Here is a 17993-nt window from a genome sequence, read left to right as displayed (position 1 = left end):
GTAGTCTGTTTTAAAGGCTGGGCTTTTCAGCCCTTTGAAAACTTGCCCCCAGGTGGTTTTCATTAGAATGGCAAATTCCTATCTCAAAGAATGGCATTCAGGAACCTGCCGAACAGGCCAAGCTCTGCCCTCAGATTTCAGCGGGATTGCTTAGAGCAGTTGAGTTTTATCATATATAAATGCCAGAAGGGCAGAGATTTCCCAGAAGCAGAAGGTGTGGTTGGAATTAAATCCTGCAATTGCTGCTCAGCACTAGGGGCTGAGTACTGGAAACCTCTCTGCCACTTTTCCTGTTATGAATGTACACAAGGCCACTGGAGTGGCACACATTAGCTCTGTTCAACTTCACTGGTCCTTCCAGTAGCTGGATTTTCCAGTGTTCCATAAGGAACAAAAAAATGTAGATGTATTTGCTTGAGGGTTTTATTCTTTCCCCCTCTCAGACAACTTCATTGACTTGGGTGGTCTTTGTGGAAGTATCATTGTAAGAAACTATTACCAGCCATGCTATCAGTGCAGCAGAATTTATGATCTGAAGGTTGGGTTTCCCATTAAAGGCTTTGTGTGTAGCTAGAAATGTATTCTTTTTTTCCAGATGAAATATATGGAATGTGTTACAAATACTCTCTAAGCACTCAGATATTTCAGCGTGCTTACTGCCAGTTTTTCAGAGACGGCGCTTTTTGTAGAAGGTTTTTGTCTTGAGGAAGAAGGGTATGATATGAACTTGGATGGGAGATCTGGAGGGGCTTGCTTGAACCCGGTATTACCTGAACTGACATAAAGCCTTGCTGCTTTTCTGCATGTTGACAAAAAGGAATCTTAAGCAATTTCAAAAACCTGAAGAACCTGCTAGAACTCTGGAGAACAAAGGTGACGGAAGACTTGTTCAAGAACATCATTTTACTTACACGGCTGCCTTTCTTTCCACAGCCAGTGGTTTAGCGTACTGAGTCAAGTTCATGCATCCACAGAGCAAGAGATCCGAGAGATGCATGATGAGCAGGCAAATCCACAGAATGCTGTGGTAAGTCTAAATCTGAAGAACTTTTCAGAGTAAATAGTTTTAGAAAACAGGGGCACCGTGGTGGCAACAGCTTCTGAGAGTCACAACCTAGGATTCCTTACATGTGGTCGTAGCTGTGAGGCTGGCTAGAGGCTCCATACCCTTGGTCCTGTAGATATGCAAGAAGAGAGTGTGATTTTGATTCCTTACCCATCATTCATCTTGATGAAAAATTAGTATTATTTTAGGGGTGTTTTTTTATGGTCCAGCTCCCTACCAAAACAGAGTTGCGCTTGAGTTTGAAGTCTTGCAAAGTTACAGTTAATGAGTAAAATAAAAGCACAAGAGTTGAAAATCTGAGATTTTTCTGGTCCTGCGTATAAACTGCATTTATTATTCTGTACAACATACACTGGGAATAAGTGGAATGCATTTGGAACCTAATATCAAACAAGGAGAAATAAAAACTTCTGCTTAATGGCTTCAGAAGTTTGTTCTGAGAGGATGCCATTTACATTGGGATGGTACTTCTAGGTGAAACATTCAAACAGGTTTGGAAGCATAGAAAAGTAAGAGCAGTTTTTGAGCTGCCATCAGCTTAACTAGAGGTAATCTTTTACTGGAACTATTTATCTGAGTTTCTTAGTTTTACCCTTAGCAATTTTAATGGTTAAGAGAAATTGATACCCAAATCTGCATTTCATTTAGCTGCTGCTCCTTTCACCCATGTCTGAGAAGAGTACTGTGAGTAATGTAATAGTAAATGTCTTCCTCCTTTTCTGACTGGGTGTTTATAGGGTACGCTTGATGTAGGACTGATTGATTCTGTCTGTGCTGCTGACAATCCAGATAGGTAAGTCAGAACCATGCCTTGTGACTTTCTTTTTCCCCTTTCTCTAGTCAAAATTGGATGCTTTATAATTTAATCTCTATATTCTACTGACCAACCATGTGTTAAAGTCATTCATTATTGCTTCCCTTTACATAGTACTAAACACCACATGTTAAAACATGGAATAGCAATCACAGAATCATAGACTGGTTTGGGTTGGGAGGGACCTTAAAGATCATCTAGTTCCAATCCCACTACCATGGTCAGAAGCATCTTCCACTAGACCAGGTTGCTGAAAGCTCCATCCAGCCTGGCCTTGAACACTGCCAGGGATCGGGCCGCCACAGCTTCTTTGGGCAACTTGTGCTGGTGCCTCACTATCCACATAGTGTGAAGAATTTTTTTCCTAGTATCTAATGTAAATCTGGGGCTTCACTAACTTCCCTGACACTGCTTTGTAAATGAGCTGTTCAGTTACTAAAGTGATCCAAAAATGGAAGGTTAAATATTTTTTTCATTTATACAAGTAATGCTCCTGGGAAAAAAAAAGCAGCTTATTTTTGAGTCCTTTAGCAATACAGTAGGCAAAAAAAATCATTTTAACATTTTTCTGTTCAGCTTCTCATGCAAGAATGTTGTAGCCTATAGTGATGAGAATTATTTCCCAGAATAAAAATGTCTTGTAACAAAGAAGACAATGCAGCATAAAAAATAACTGTCAGGATATTCTTAGTTCTTGAACTAGCCACAGTGTTTTGGGGGATAAAAAGTAATCTAGATTCAGTCAATGACTCTACATATAAGGTTACTGGCTGTGAGGTGCTGTTTGTACAGTAGGAGTTCATCCCAGTCTCCTCATTGCACATGTGTGAAATAGCTGAGTTTAAGTTACTGGTTTGTCCTTGGCCTCAACGCCACAAGTGACAGTGATTATAAGACGAGGTTTCCTAAACAATAAAACACAAATGTCCAGAGCTTTCAAAATTTTAAGTTGGAATGGCATTTCTCCTGTAAGCATTTTTCACACAGATTCTTTTTCTTGGGTTGGGTTTGGTGGGGTTTTGGTGTGGTTTTTTTTAGTTCTCTGAATCTAAATCAGTGATAGAAGGTTTTTCAACTAGGAAACTAACCTGACTGATACAGATTATTTTTATCTTGACACATATAACCCACTAGTGGAAGCTCAAAGGAGGGAAGCTGAGCAGAGAGCCCTGTGAACCTGTGTTCAGAATGAATCCCAAGAACAGGGCTTCTGTAATTTTCCTAAACTGAGGAGAAGGAGAAGGGAGCCTGAAAGGTTGGCTTTTGTTGGTCATAATCTCCTAATAGTTTGATCTACCCTTGCTTACACCTTAGAGCATGGGGTAGCCTGGACTGCATTGTTCCCATTTTCTACATCTCACAGGTCTAAAAATCTGTGTGTTCCAGGATGAAAAAACTAATGGTAAAGGGTTAAAGCAAGTGTTCGTAGGCTGAAGAACCTGCCTGTCTAATCCAGAGAGCCATCAGCACAGTTCACTTGGGCTAGTTCTTCATGCTTCAGTGAATCCTGGTGTAGGATTGGGTAAAAGCCAGACTCATTAAAAATAGATTATACTCTTTGTAAATTGTAGTTTGTTTTAGCTAATGTAGCTACCGAAGCAGACACTCTAAATAGGCCTGAGCCTGAATTAGAGTTCTGATTCACATACAAAGCTGATTAAAGATTGGGGGGTTTTCTCAACATAGATTTATTTTGAGATATGACAAGTTGAAATTTAATGTAAACTTTCCCACCATTCAAAGCCCTGGCATTTTGGTGTGAATCCAACATAATCAAGTTTTTTCAAATGCCTCTTACTTTTTTTTTTATTTTTTTTTAATTTTTATTTTTTTTTAGGTTTAGTGGTGTTGAAACAAATGCGTTAGAGGTGGATGGATTTTATCTGAATAGATAATGTAGACAATGGACAGTATTTATGGTTATGATGAGTAAGGTATAAACAGCATGTATGTTGATTGTAAAGGCTTTTTCAATCTTTTTTTTACTTTCATAGGCCAAATTCATTTGTGATCATCACTGCTAATCGTGTTCTTCACTGTAATGCCGACACTCCTGAAGAGATGCATCACTGGATAACCCTGCTCCAAAGGTCAAAGGGGGACACTAGAGTGGAGGGACAAGAATTCATTGTGAGGGGTAAGAACAGAGTGGGGCAGTAACAAAGTAAATAACATCTATTAAGGTTCAAAGAGATTGTTCCCACAATACAATCTGGATAATGTGCCAGCACAGGAGTGTTGGAGCCTCATCTCCACGTATGGTGGAGTTTACTCACAAATTAATATAGCTGAAATTATACTCCTGTTGTGCCATGTAAGAAAACTCTGTAATGATGACAAAAGCGTTTTTCTAGGCTGACAAAAGATTATTTTTTTTTTTAATAAAACTTTTAGCTACCTAATTTTGTTCAACTCTGTTTTAAAAACTGTGTGATTCAAATTGTGTCTTTACCAGGATGGCTACACAAGGAAGTAAAGAACAACCCAAAGATGTCTTCATTAAAACTAAAGAAGCGTTGGTTTGTTTTGACGCACAATTCTTTGGACTACTACAAGAGTTCAGAGAAAAACGCTTTGAAATTGGGTACACTGGTTCTGAACAGCCTCTGCTCAGTAGTCCCACCTGATGAAAAAATCTTCAAGGAGACAGGTAATCACTCCTCTTCAAATATGCACTCAGATACCTTCTATCCTACTACTTTACTTAGTCATGCAACAAACAGTGCATAAGAATTTTTTAAATGGATTATTATGGTTGCAGTTTGATGAACAAATAAAGTTCCTAGGTTACTGAGGCATTTTACATGGAATTCTTGTGGAAAACAGCAGTGGCAATGTGTACGGGAGTAAAATCTGTTCTTGCCAACATCCAAGTTGTCATAGACTGACACTGCTGCTGAGTTAGTGTGAACACTTGCATTTACACATCAAAGACCTGAGGAAAGACAAGAGCAGCACTCTCCTCATATACTATTTTATGTGCTGAGGAACTATGAGGACTAACTTTGGTGGAGCAAGTTATAGGGACATCTAGGGTAAGAGTCCTCTTTGTGCTAACCTACATGCTGTACCTGACATGACAGCTCTGCTGTGCATTTTCAGAGCTGGTTTTCAACTTGGAAGTGGCTATTTGCAAATAACAAGTGACTGTTGACAGTCCTATATAATCTCATTGGGGTCACTGACACTTCAAAGAGGCTTTTGCTAGTGAAAGACGAAAACGATTTTCTTTAATTGCTTCTGCTTCATAAAAAGCCCATACAATGATGCAGAGGGAGAATTTGAACTGAAATGATCTTCCTACCATAGTTGTCACATCACTGGTGTGAAATTAATGACTTTTTTGCAGAAGAAGTAGTTGATGCTTTATACCTGTTTGTATGTGTGCCACAGACTATGAAAGACTTGTGTACAAAGCAAGACTCAGTTTTTCCTGTTACAGATAGGGCTGGAGAAGTAGGGCCCATAAGCCACAAGTAGCTAACAGTATTCCATAGTGTTGTCTTATGATCACTTTTGTTAAGATTACTGGATAAAACAGGAGGCTGCATCATGGTGATTGTACTCTGATATTACTCCTAGGCTTTTTTGAAGGAATGAATCTCCTTTAACACCGCAAAATCTGTATTATGATACTTAAGTACTCATGCAACTTCTTAGTTCCTGTACAACTGCCAACATGATGCACAATATAGTATTTGGGGTCTAAAGGAACTACAGTTGTTTTCAGATAGAATTTGGGGTATTTTTAAAGATATGGCTTCTATGATTAATAATTGTTACTGTTGTGCTAGGTTATTGGAATGTAACTGTATATGGACGCAAACATTGTTACCGTCTCTATACAAAATTGCTTAATGAGGCAACCCGCTGGTCAAGTGCCATCCAGAATGTAATTGACACAAAAGCGCCAATTGATACCCCAACTCAGCAACTTATTCAGGATATTAAGGTAGGCACAAACAGGAGGATGTGGGTTGGGAAAGAATGGTTGCTTAAATCCTTTTTATGTTGGCTTTGGCGTGTTGGGCCATAAAGCAGAAAACTTTCGCACAGTGGCATGGACTGAAATTGTGGAACCTGAATGTATTCGCTGACCTGATAAAGGAATTTCTATCTAAAAAGAGCAAAGTATGAAGGGCAATTTGGAGGGCAAGAAGGGGAACTTTTTTCCATGAAAACAGTAACAAGTTTTACTGGTTTGTGTAACTTGACGGAGGTTGCTATACCTGGCAGTAGAGCATAGTGTGCAGGTTCATGAGTTAGCAGACCTGTTTGGCCATGTCCACAGTGAGCAGCACACCAGGATGTGGACTACACAGCTCTTGTGATTTAATTTTTATTTATGGTTCTTTTCTTCTTCTGTGATATTATGAGCTAAGCATCTCATGTCTCTGTGTGATGAGAAATATACTCAATTAATGGTTACTGCTTTATGGTCCTGTTGGAGATACTGCATGCATAGGCAGAGAATGTCCTTCTGGAGATCTCTGCTAATGTGCAAGAGGGGAGAACTGCTACCAGCCTTTTCCCTTGAAGTGCCACCTCTTCTCTCATGGAAAAGAAGTATCAAGTCCTAAATTCCAAGACTACAGATGCTGTTCTTCAGATCATTAGACTGGGAGTTCACAGTAGATACAAGGTAGTGGTCACGCATCTGTCAAACTTGGCCAAAGAACAGAATTTAGATGTCAGAGTGGATACATCAAGTTTACAGCAGCAGTTTTTCTGGACTATTTTGTTACGGTAGCTACTGTAGATTGTAACTGAAAAGGCCAATTAGTTATGCTGGAGAATTTTTTTTTTTTTTTTTAATAAAACTTGAATACAGATCTTTTACTCCAGTATTTCATAACTTAAAATTAAAATAAAATTAAAAATTAATGTAAAATGAAAACACGCTTAAAAAAAATATGAAACTGTTAATGCTGGACCCAAAATCCTACTTTGTCTCTTACCCCAATAGGAAAACTGCCTGAATGCTGATGTGGTTGAACAGATTTATAAGAGAAACCCTATTCTCCGCTACACTCATCATCCGTTGCACTCACCATTACTGCCACTGCCATATGGGGACATCAATCTAAACTGTAAGTTTTTAAATCATGGAAACACTTTGCCTTATAAAAACCTAAACCAGAGGATGGGATTTTTTCTCAGTGGGCTATAGCGAAATAAAAGCAAACAAAATACATGTTTGTAACAGAAATAGAGAGAGATTTCCCTGTTCTCCACTGGGAGGTAGGAAACAGCAGTTTGTCTAGCACAGATCAATGTGCTTGAGGTGCCTCCTGCACATGTGTTACAGAAGGTTGCTTTTGCTGCTGTAATATAAGTTTGTTACCCTCAGCAACACAGCTAAGAAGACTGAGTTTGAAAAGCCTTGCACTGAAATAAGCAGCTGAACCAAATTAATTCAGTGTCCTTGAATCATACTCTCCTCAAATCATTGTTGCTTCCTACCTATGTGAGGAGCTGCAGCAGCCACAACTTTCAATTGACAAGTGTGAGTTTCATCACTTGTGATGGGAAGCATTATTTATGGGAAACAACATTTGAGTGCACATGGTTTTAAAAAGTAATGGTCCATTTACTCCTGAAACAGGTGTAATCATGTCTTCTAATATCCTTAGTTCAATTGCTAACTTAGAAATCTGTTTTGAACGAATCATTCACAGCTATTGATGGTTGTGAATTTGGTGTCTTCAAAAGAATTTGCTTTTGTGACTGTATGTTAAACAAGATATGACTTAAATCAGAAGTTTCATCCTTGAGATGAGGGTAGGAGTTGATTAAAAGCTAAGTCATTCCAAGTAAGACTTCCTGGTAACTCAAGCGATATCCTTCTGCTCAAATGACAAGGAAAATCCTAACAGAAACCTTTCCCTTCTCTTCCCCCTCCTCCTGTGTGGCAAGGCACAGTTCTGATCTTCTTGGCATTTCAGCAGGTTGTCCCACAGAGGAGTGTAGCATGGTTGCTCTTTATTTCCCATGGACAGGAACATCTAGCTCCCTCTGAGGTGGAAGTCCTACCTAAATCTTCCCAATATGAAATGTAGCTCCACAGATGGCCTGATGCTTAGTTATTGCCTTGACTTGCAGTTGAATTCTAGTTATTTTCTGTAATAGTATGCCAGGTTAGAAATTTTGTAACATGCATCTGTACTGTTCTATGCTTTGATGGTTGGTAGGGCTGAGTGATTCAGACATCAGAACAATCTGTTCCATCTCTTGAACCCAAGAACTGCATGGTTCTTTTAAGTAGACTATAAAAGTTGTTAGCCCATGTTGAATAACCTGGAGTACTAAAACAATCATCGCCTTTTCCAGCACTCAAAAAGCAAGTGTCAGCAACATAGCAATGATTTAGTTTAGTAATATTGGTTGGGTTTAATTGAAATGCTACTGCTGTAGACAGGAGTGACATCATGCATCTTTGTAACTTTCTGTAACACAGTCATGCTTTACTTCACTTATGATCTGATTAGGTTTCCACTTTGTTGTGACAGCGAGGAAGGGATAGGCACTCTGGAAGGAAGATTCTCCATCAAAAAAACTCCAGTCAAGCAAGACAGACTTTTTAAGTTATGTTGTCGAAAATGTCAAAGTGGGATTTCATTAAATTCAGAACAAATCTCAATAGCATATTAATACATAAAATGAGTATGCATCATACATTTGAAATGGAAAAGACCCATTCTAACATCTTGCGTAATGAGGGTCACAGAACAGCATTAAGCAATTCCTATATTAAGCCTGAAAGCTTTCCTTGCTGTATCTCAGCCTAAACACCTTCCTATTTTTTTTTTTTTGTAGTGCTGAAAGACAAAGGCTACACAACTCTGCAAGATGAAGCCATCAAGATATTTAATTCTTTACAGCAGCTGGAGTCTATGTCTGATCCCATCCCTATAATCCAAGGTATCCTCCAAACAGGACATGATTTACGACCTCTTCGAGATGAGCTCTACTGTCAGCTCATCAAGCAGACTAATAAAGTGCCTAACCCTGGGAGCGTGGGGAACCTCTACAGTTGGCAAATACTCACCTGCATGAGTTGCACATTCCTGCCGAGTCGCAGCATCCTCAAATATCTGAAGTTCCATCTCAAAAGGTAAGAACCTTTGAATTCCTAAAGCAAGAAAAGAAGTTTATTCACTCACCATTCTATTCACCACAACTTGTAACAGTGTTTAGATACCTATCTTGAAGTGAGACTTGAAGGTGCATTCACTTTGTGAACTAATTATGCCAAAAAATGAATCTAAAAAGAAGTTGTAGTAAATGTGTGCATGAGCTGATCTAGGTAGAATTGTTCTCCATTTGAAGAATCAAACAACATCCCACAAAATTAAGTGTGCTATTTGCTACTGTTGACAAAAGGGGAGCTTTCTGTAATTGTATAAAATTGCTTAAATGACTTTCAGCCCATGCCCCTAGGTCCCATTCTCAGCTGTCCAAATCAACCTGCTAAAAATTCTTTATCCTGCTTACCTTAGTTTTATGAAATATGCATCATGCACATAAAAGAACACTATAAAGATGTATTTGAGGTAAAAATGTCTGTTTGCAAATCTAATTCAAATCTAATTAACCAGAATGTGGAGTTCCTCTTGCTGTGATGCAGCAGAAGAATGAAAAATGTGTCATTAGTAAAGTTAGTCCACTAGCAACAAACTATTCTCAGTAATTTAAAAGCTTTGTCTGTATTTTTGGCAATCACTTTGCTAAATCTGATATTTTATAAATATTTGTAAAATGCTTGTATTGAAGATACATCATTCAACCAAAGTAAGATCAGTGAAAAAATTTCACATCATATTATATTGTTAAAATTCTGTTAAATTGTTAAAATGAAAAATCCAATACTGATTACTTTTTCAGTTTAATTCAGGTCACAAACTGGCCTCCTAGTTAAAAAAATCGTAGCTGATACAACGTTTATAGGTTGATTTCAATATTGTAGATTGCATCTTACAGCATTTCTGTAATACTGCAATAATCTTTTTCTGCCTTTTAGATCATGAATCACTGTCCTTCTTCACAACAATTAAACCTTAGTAGCTCTTAAGAATCTGGTATTTTATCACTGGCAGTATCATAGAAACACTGTATTGAAAGCCACCCAAATTCAACAGTTTTCAATAACTGAGTTAATTAAAATTGTGAGTACTAACAACTTTAATATAATACTTATTAACTGCTGAACAGTAAGGTCAAGAGAGAATCTCTAAGAAAATCAGGATAGAAATCAAGTATCCTAAGTGACACTACCACAAAGTGGAGCAGTCAAGTATGTTTTATTGCTTTTTGGTTTAGCACCTTAGTGCAGTTTAGTCTTCATACAAGAACTGTTACTGACAAAAAGTGGAGTTGATTACAAGGAGATTTTCATAGTTTGTTTTCTCTCAAATCTGAGTCATTGCAAGATTCCTATAGCTAATGATAAAAGTTCACTTTTTTCTTTCCATTAGGTTTGTAGAACAAAATGCTGAAAGTATCTAAGTTATCCCACAATACATCACAAAAGTTAAAACACTTTCCTTGACAGTGGAGATAAATCTTTGACCTTGTCAATAAAACAGCATACTGGATACAGAAGTACTTTCAGGAAAAGCAAACATTCTCAAATAAGAAAACTTTCTATTTCACAAACTGGCAGCTTAAAGTAGTTATATTTGTCTCACAGGGTTCGTGACCAGTTTCCAGGAACTGAAATGGAGAAATATGCACTTTTTACTTATGAATCTCTGAAGAAAACCAAATGCAGGGAGTTTGTACCATCGCGGGATGAAATAGAAGCTCTGATCAGCAGGCAGGAGATGACATCCACAGTTTATTGCCATGGTGGGGGCTCCTGTAAGATTACAATCAACTCGCACACTACAGCTGGAGAGGTGAGAGTGGTGACGGAACAGCTTTGGCACAAAATCAGTGTGTCCCTTTACGTACTCATTCCAGACAGCAGTGTAGCATTAAACTTTGAAAACACTCGGGCCGTCTGTACTGGTCACTCCTTTCAGGGGAGGAAGGGCTTACAGAGCTGTTCCTCCAACACACACCCCCCCCCCAGTGTGTTCTGAAGAAATTCCTGCTATATAAACTGTCTTTATTCTGCAAAGAATTACCCAACTGTAGTTCCCTCTTACAGGAAAAACTGCAGGAAAAACTAAGCAATTCAGTAGGAGCATTATTGGAATAACTTGAGTAGATACTAGTGTGTTTGACAGCCAAGTTGCTTTCTAAAACTGGAACACTCTTGCTGGGTTGGTGAAATACAGGAGTTATATGAGGCTAGGTGATAGCACCTAGCTGTTGATTCTGAAAGAATCAACATTATTTAGTATAAAAATTAAAGTGGGATTTGACAGCAGGTAATACTGCTGATGAGAACATGTTACCGACATTTTTAGCCTAATGTAGAACCTAGCTCTGAATTTTCTTCTAATTATTTGTCTTACTTTGTGGTGCTGCTTTTCCGTGCTATGCTTTTTTCATGTGCTGTTTTTCATTAGGTGGTTGAAAAGTTAATTCGCGGCTTGGCCATGGAGGATAGCAGAAACATGTTTGCTTTGTTTGAATACAATGGAACTACAGATAAAGCAATTGAAAGCAGAACCATTGTGGCTGATGTCTTGGCAAAGTTTGAAAAGTGAGTATGCCTCTGCTTCTCTCTCTCCACTCTAACAAGTAGCAATCAAATAAATTCAGCATTATTGACACTGGAAATTTTCTCTTGTTTGTTTGTGATGATGCAGCTGAATGACACACGTGGCCATTTCTGGAACAAAAGCATCTTTGTTTTTTTTCATGAAGGAATTAATGAGCCACCTATTTACTTGTGTTTGGTTTTTCTGTGTTTGACACCAGCAGAGTGATATTTATCATCACTATTTTATGCACATTTTCTTTTCTACTACTACAAATATTTCCACCATTACTAGCGTTGTGGCTGCCCCAGCACTGGGAGAACTGAACTCCGGGCAGTCATTGCCAACCTTAATACCTATTACCTAACTTCACATGGAAGTCACCACAGTATGGCTCACATTTTTCATACCAGTAAAACTGAAACCACCCATAGAACTGTAGTAAGAAAATGTAATACAAGTCTAAATACCTGTTTGTCATCCTTACGTTACGTGCATGGTAATCGGCCTCATTTGTCTACATAATAATGGAGGGAAAAAGGAATGTCTGAATTGTTGTGCAATTACATTTTATAACAGGACTTAACAGTGTTGTTTTTATCAACACCTGACTGAGCCACAAATGAAAGTTTATTAAAAGAATTTAGGTTAGTAATAGTTGACTGAGAACTGAGTCAGCATTGTAAGTCCCTGATTTTCATGTAGGCTTTAAATACACACCACTACCACCACCCCAAATGACATCAGGCAGCTATAACTGCGGAAAATGCTTAGCTTCTGTCAACAATACCAGATTGATAGCAGATGTAACAAAGCAAAATTCAGCTGCATGCCTTGTTTAGATTCTTCAGGTGTCAATTTAGAAAGGAGCTTGATATCATAGATCTGATCTCTTTTTTTTTTCACACATCTGTGCAGGCTTGCTGCCACTGCTGAAGCTGGGGAGATGCACTGGAAGTTCTACTTCAAGCTCTACTGCTTCCTGGACACAGAAAATGTTCCAAAAGATAGCGTGGAATTTGCCTTTATGTTTGAGCAGGTAAAGAACAGAGGTTCTGGTTTGAGGCATTTTTAAGAGGAGTAAAAAAGCAAGAGATCTAGGCAGGACAGAGCGAGCTTGATTATGCTTCTGTTTAACTAAATGCACTACTATTCAACCATCAAGTGCAAATAAAGTAGTTCAGTGGTCAAAATAGGCTTATCCTGACACAAGTGAAACGCATATGAGTTACCTAGTGTTACGATTTTTCTTCTGTACTACTTGTGAATTGCTTTATGTATAGTGGTAGAAAATTGGATAACTGGGTCTAAGCCACATAAAAAAATAGGATACTACTTGCTTTTCATTTTGCTCTTATGGAACCATTTTCTAAAGAAAGTGCAAGAAATAAAGTGAAAAATGTGTAGTTGGCAAGCAAATTAATTATTAGAGACCCGTGCTGGCAACTGTACAGAATTAATTGAATAATAGTTTTTTCTATTTGAAATCAAAAGCTGATTTCATATATAGGCACCATAATAAAAGAAATCAGTCCAGTCTCAGCAGTAACTGTAAAATTGCTAGGATGAGCAGAAATCCACTTAATGTTCTGAGCTCAGGATGAGGACATACTGTAAAACATAAGTGAAATTGATTTATAATGAAAATTGACTGTATCAACAGTTCGATTTCTATTGTATGAAGTCCTGTAGTTGCTCAGAAACTCTCACTGATGGCATTTACTACTGTTGACTGACCTTCTTTTATATTATATTTCAAATAGCTAAAAATTCTTCCAGTGCACAGCTTCTTTCAGGTGGGCACTAGAAACAGATAGTGATTTCTGTGTAAGGCTATTTGCAATGCCAGGACACTGATGTTCTGTTGGTAAGCAAGCCTGATGTGACCAAGAAATGACATGTTCCAATTTTCATGTGCCTGAAGCCTTGTTCCCTTCCACAGGATCAGAAACATCTTGACTGTAATAGAGTATTCCTTGTTCACAGTTTGGCTTTTCAGGCACCATATTTCATCATGAGTCTACAAAATGTCTTTTTCCAGAGCCTAATGCAGTAGCTCAATCCAGAACTGCTTATTGTTGGCTGAAAGATCTGGGCAATTTATTGCATTAGTTGGGCCTTAAAACATTGCCATTCTGACTGGCTGTTTTTACATAGAGAGGAGTCAGCCAGTTAATGCCTTTGCTTTGGGATGAAGTTCAAACAGCAAGAAGATCCATGAGAGCTCTGCATCAGATATTTTAGATTACATTATTGGTTTAAGAGACGAACGTAGATAGTTCTCTGTGAACAGCTAAAACAAGCACATTCACTGAAGCAGACTGTTTTCATGCAGCATTATGTTCTGACTACTATTTAGCCAAATACTTTGTCTTGCCACAGTATCAATAGTATTTCAGTTATAAAGCATGGCACATTCAATCTCTACAATTAATATTATAGCAATAGCTTAAAGAGATGACATTCTGACATCAGTTCTCTTTTTTTTTCCTAATTGTCTGCTTTTGATGTCAGTCATCAACTTTTTTCAGCCAATTAAGAAAGTTCCCTTTTGTCATCGGTTTCTGTAACCTCCATTATTTTAAAGTTTGAATCCTTTAACTCATGAGGCACTGAAAAAGAACTGAAAGATTTTCTTTCTCATTAAAATACTGTCCTTCCATTTCAACAAGATAGTTTTTTCTTCTGCATGTGTATAATCTCAGGTAGAATATCTTGCATGTTTAAAGGCACATTCTATCTCCATCCTAACTGTACACCTAAATGAACTAGCTCTTACTTAGATGTGATTATCTTTCTGTGTGTTTATTAAACTGCTTGCAATTCCTGCATATCCAGACATGAGGCATGTTTCTTTCTTGTACTAGTATTATACAAAAAGAAATAAAAAAATCCTAGCTGCTGCCCATTTCCAAAGATTTGAATGGTGTGCAAGTGCTAGGATTTTAAAGCAACATCTTTGCTCAGAACCTCATCCCTGATGCTACAGACTACTATAACATGTAAATGTTTTACGAATTTTATCTGGGATCCATTTACTGCTTTCCCCTCAATGAGGATTATTACAAAGCTGTCCCAGAGCTTTGCTTGTTTGGCTTGAAATATCAGTTTTCAGAGCCAGATCACTGATAGCAGTAAGTAAAACTACATACCTATTTTTCTAATGTCTTTGAACATAGAAGGCTTCCTCCCAGTCAGATGTTTAGATTTTGATTTTCTCACTTTTACATTTTCTTCATTTTTTTTCCCTTTTTTTAAAGTAATTTGGTTGCTTTTATATATGTGAGTTCACCAGGGGCTGTACTAGCAACAGTAATTCCCATTTAGCAAGTTCCTCAGTTACCTTGCAGTTCTAGTAAACCCTGTTCCAACACATTTGCCAAGGGATTTACCTCTTTTCATTTATTTAATGGATCATTTATTTCAGATCCTGGGTTTTCCTGGCAGTCAATAGACTTCTTATTTCTCTCTCAGTCCTTTCAAAGATTTGCTTGTATGTAAAAAGCTACTTTTTCCCCCTTGATAGGCTCATGAAGCAGTGATTAGAGGACATTACCCTGCCCCTGAAGAAACTCTCCAGGTCCTAGCAGCTTTGCGTCTTCAGTACCTCCAGGGAGATTACACTCTGCATACCACTGTGCCAGAAATGGAGGAAGTCTATCCCTTGCAAAAGCTGAAGTCTCGCATTACACAGTCTACCAAAACATTTACTGCAGCAGAGAAGGCTGAGAAGAAACGAGCCAGCTTTCTTGAAGGAACATTGCGGAGGAGTTTTCGCAGTGGCTCTGTCAGCAAACAGAAGGTTGAGGAGGATCAGATGTTAGACATGTGGGTCAAAGAAGAAATCTCAGCTGCCAGGACTAGTATTATTGATAAATGGAAAAAACTCCAGAGGATGAACCAGGAGCAGGCTATGGCAAAGTATATGGCTTTGATTAAGGAATGGCCTGGCTATGGCTCAACGCTCTTTGACGTAGAGGTAAGACCTCCTGAACACTCAAACTACTGTTTATCCTGTATACATGATGATTCCATTACAAAGTAGTGAAACCATAAACATGGGATCACAATGCTCAGACAGCTGATGTAAAAAAAAAAAATCAGATATTAAAAGCATACACCCGTTAGCAAGCACTGTAACTATTTAAATCTACTAGTTAACCAGAAAATACAGAGGGACAGAATGCTAGCCTGATGGGTTGCAAACAAGTTTGAGAAGTGTAAAAGGCTGTGTTCAAAGAGGGATAAGCAGTATGCACTTGTCAAAAAATCATTACAGACAAGAATGTTAACAGTAAGGGTTGCGTGGCTCTTGCTGTTCCCTTTGCTGCTAACTTACATTTTCTCCTCTAGTGTAAAGAAGGGGGATTCCCACAAGAGTTGTGGCTTGGAGTCAGCGCTGATGCAGTGTCTGTCTACAAGCGTGGGGAAGGAAGGCCTCTGGAGGTGTTCCAGTATGAACATATCTTGTCATTTGGTGCACCGCTTGCCAACATCTACAAGATCGTGGTGGATGAAAGAGAACTGCTTTTTGAAACTAGTGAGGTAAGAGAAAGAAGGAATTTTGTTATTGTGGTCTTCCTGTTCTGATAGCCAGGCTACTTAGTAATTTAAGTAATTGCTCTAAATGTTACAGATCTATTCAAGATCCCTGTAAAGCTAAGGGAAAGACACAATGAGATAGGTAGAAGTGCTGAGTATTCTTGTTTAACTGCAAAAGGGTTTTGTTGAAAGCTCGACCGTTTTATATCATTATGTCTAAAGAAATTCATTCACATACTGTTCCCTTACTGAGAACTTTGCTCTTTGTACTTTTTTGGCAGGTGGTTGACATTGCAAAGCTGATGAAAGCTTACATCAGTATGATCGTGAAAAAACGCTACAGCACCTCTCGATCAGTGAGTAGTCATGGAAGTCAGGGCAGCTCCAGGTGAAAACAAAACCAGTTCCACTGTGCTCCAAATAGAACATATCACTGCTTGGCCTCAAAACGACCTGATGATAATGATCGCATCTGTTGACAAGCTAACATAGAACCGGAGTTTCCACAGAAAATATCGTCAAACATTGTTTTAGAAATACCACAGGGTGGGACAGGAAAATCATCTGAAATAGTTACATACTAGAACTGCGGGCTCATTCAAAACTTTCCAAAGCATTATTATCTTCAGTTGATGTAACAAATGCCTTAAGACTTGATCCACTGCGATACAAGCAGTTATAAGTGCCTTGCAATATTAAACCCAACTTGTATTGACCTAAAATTGCTGATAAAAGTCAAGAGGAGGTTTGTTGGGTTTTCTTTGATCTTTCAGAACACTGAAAACAAAGTTACATTCATCCATTCTGCACTAATCTACTGGCCTATACACATGTGGGAAGGGGAAGAAGAGCAAGGTATATTTCTTGGAGAGCTGCTGGCAGCCTTCCTGATGGACACCAACATTTTGTTTCCCCTTGCTTCCACAGATGTGCACACTGTGCATGTGTATTTGAGCTGTCAGGAAAATTTGATTAATTTTATTCTGTATTTCAGAAGTCTTTTGAAGCAAAGGGAGTAAGTATGTGCAATGGTGTAAACAGTCCTTCTGTACATTTTAATAGTTCAGAGTTATAGTTGTTACAATTGTAGGGTTACTTTATAAGCAGTTTTATTAACAAATTCCAAAATTTTCATACATTGATTTTACTATTGCAAATATGTATTACCGTATAAGTACCAGAAGTCTGCATTCTGTATCTGCTGTATTATAAAGAGAGATGTAGCTGAGAATATTTATAGATTACCCTAATATGGAAATTATCAGTTCAATATTGCATAATGTCAGCTTGAGGTTTTAATATTAATTTTTTTCTTTTAAAGACATCACCCTTTTATAATTCTGGCTGGACTTGCCAACCCAGACTGGCTGCCAAAGGTCAGAGCCCTTCACAGTCAATTAGAGAACGCAAAGTTATACAACACACCTGCTTTAATACAGAGTTCTCTATTTCACCTGGTTGCCTGATGAAGGTTCTTGACAGTACCATGTAAATAAATTGGGGAATATCAGCTAATAATAAGCTGATTTTGGACTTTTATTTTTGTACAGAAATACTGTAATATAAGGCAAAGCTTTGATCAAAGGTATCTTTTTGTCCACAGCAAAAAAAGAAACCTGAAAAACCTTACTGTTATTAAAAACCTCAGCCTTTAAAGAATCATGCGTACTTACTGAAAATAAAGAAAGTCCAGCAATAAAGAAAATATATGTGGTGTACCATGTTTCCACTTCATAATGAGTTGGACTTGAAACAAAGCTCTAATTTTGTTTGTCTTCTCAGGAGCAAATCCAGGAACACACTGTAGGCTACATGTGTATATGTATATGTTTTTGCTTGGAAAGTGCATGTGCTTTGAGTTGGATGGGGCAGGTTTTCTTGACCATGTGATATGTGTCCGTTACACCGACAGAGGAAGCAC

General features: G+C 38.1%; 1 protein-coding gene across 2 annotated transcripts in view; it reads left to right on the top strand.

Moving 5' to 3' along the window:
• Positions 1-17786, top strand: part of MYO10 (myosin X) — a 160127-nt gene extending 142341 nt beyond the window's left edge. For both annotated transcript variants that reach the window (XM_062617671.1, XM_062617670.1), the window contains 13 exons: positions 934-1027; positions 1804-1859; positions 3875-4017; positions 4336-4530; positions 5675-5832; positions 6847-6970; positions 8697-8994; positions 10570-10777; positions 11396-11532; positions 12449-12569; positions 15057-15509; positions 15884-16075; positions 16354-17786. In XM_062617671.1, the coding sequence (XP_062473655.1) occupies positions 934-1027; positions 1804-1859; positions 3875-4017; positions 4336-4530; positions 5675-5832; positions 6847-6970; positions 8697-8994; positions 10570-10777; positions 11396-11532; positions 12449-12569; positions 15057-15509; positions 15884-16075; positions 16354-16464 (2290 nt within the window). In that variant the 3' untranslated portion in view covers positions 16465-17786. The remainder of the gene's footprint in view (positions 1-933; positions 1028-1803; positions 1860-3874; positions 4018-4335; positions 4531-5674; positions 5833-6846; positions 6971-8696; positions 8995-10569; positions 10778-11395; positions 11533-12448; positions 12570-15056; positions 15510-15883; positions 16076-16353) is intronic.
• Positions 17787-17993: the final 207 nt, after the last annotated feature.

This window comes from Pezoporus occidentalis, unplaced genomic scaffold (genome assembly GCF_034315485.1).
Source record: "Pezoporus occidentalis ecotype Australia unplaced genomic scaffold, CSIRO_AGI_Poc_V1 ctg2, whole genome shotgun sequence".
In the NCBI taxonomy this organism is placed as follows: domain Eukaryota; kingdom Metazoa; phylum Chordata; class Aves; order Psittaciformes; family Psittacidae; genus Pezoporus; species Pezoporus occidentalis.
The sequence above is the reverse complement of the archived record's forward strand: the minus strand, read 5'-3'. Positions and strand labels throughout refer to the sequence as shown.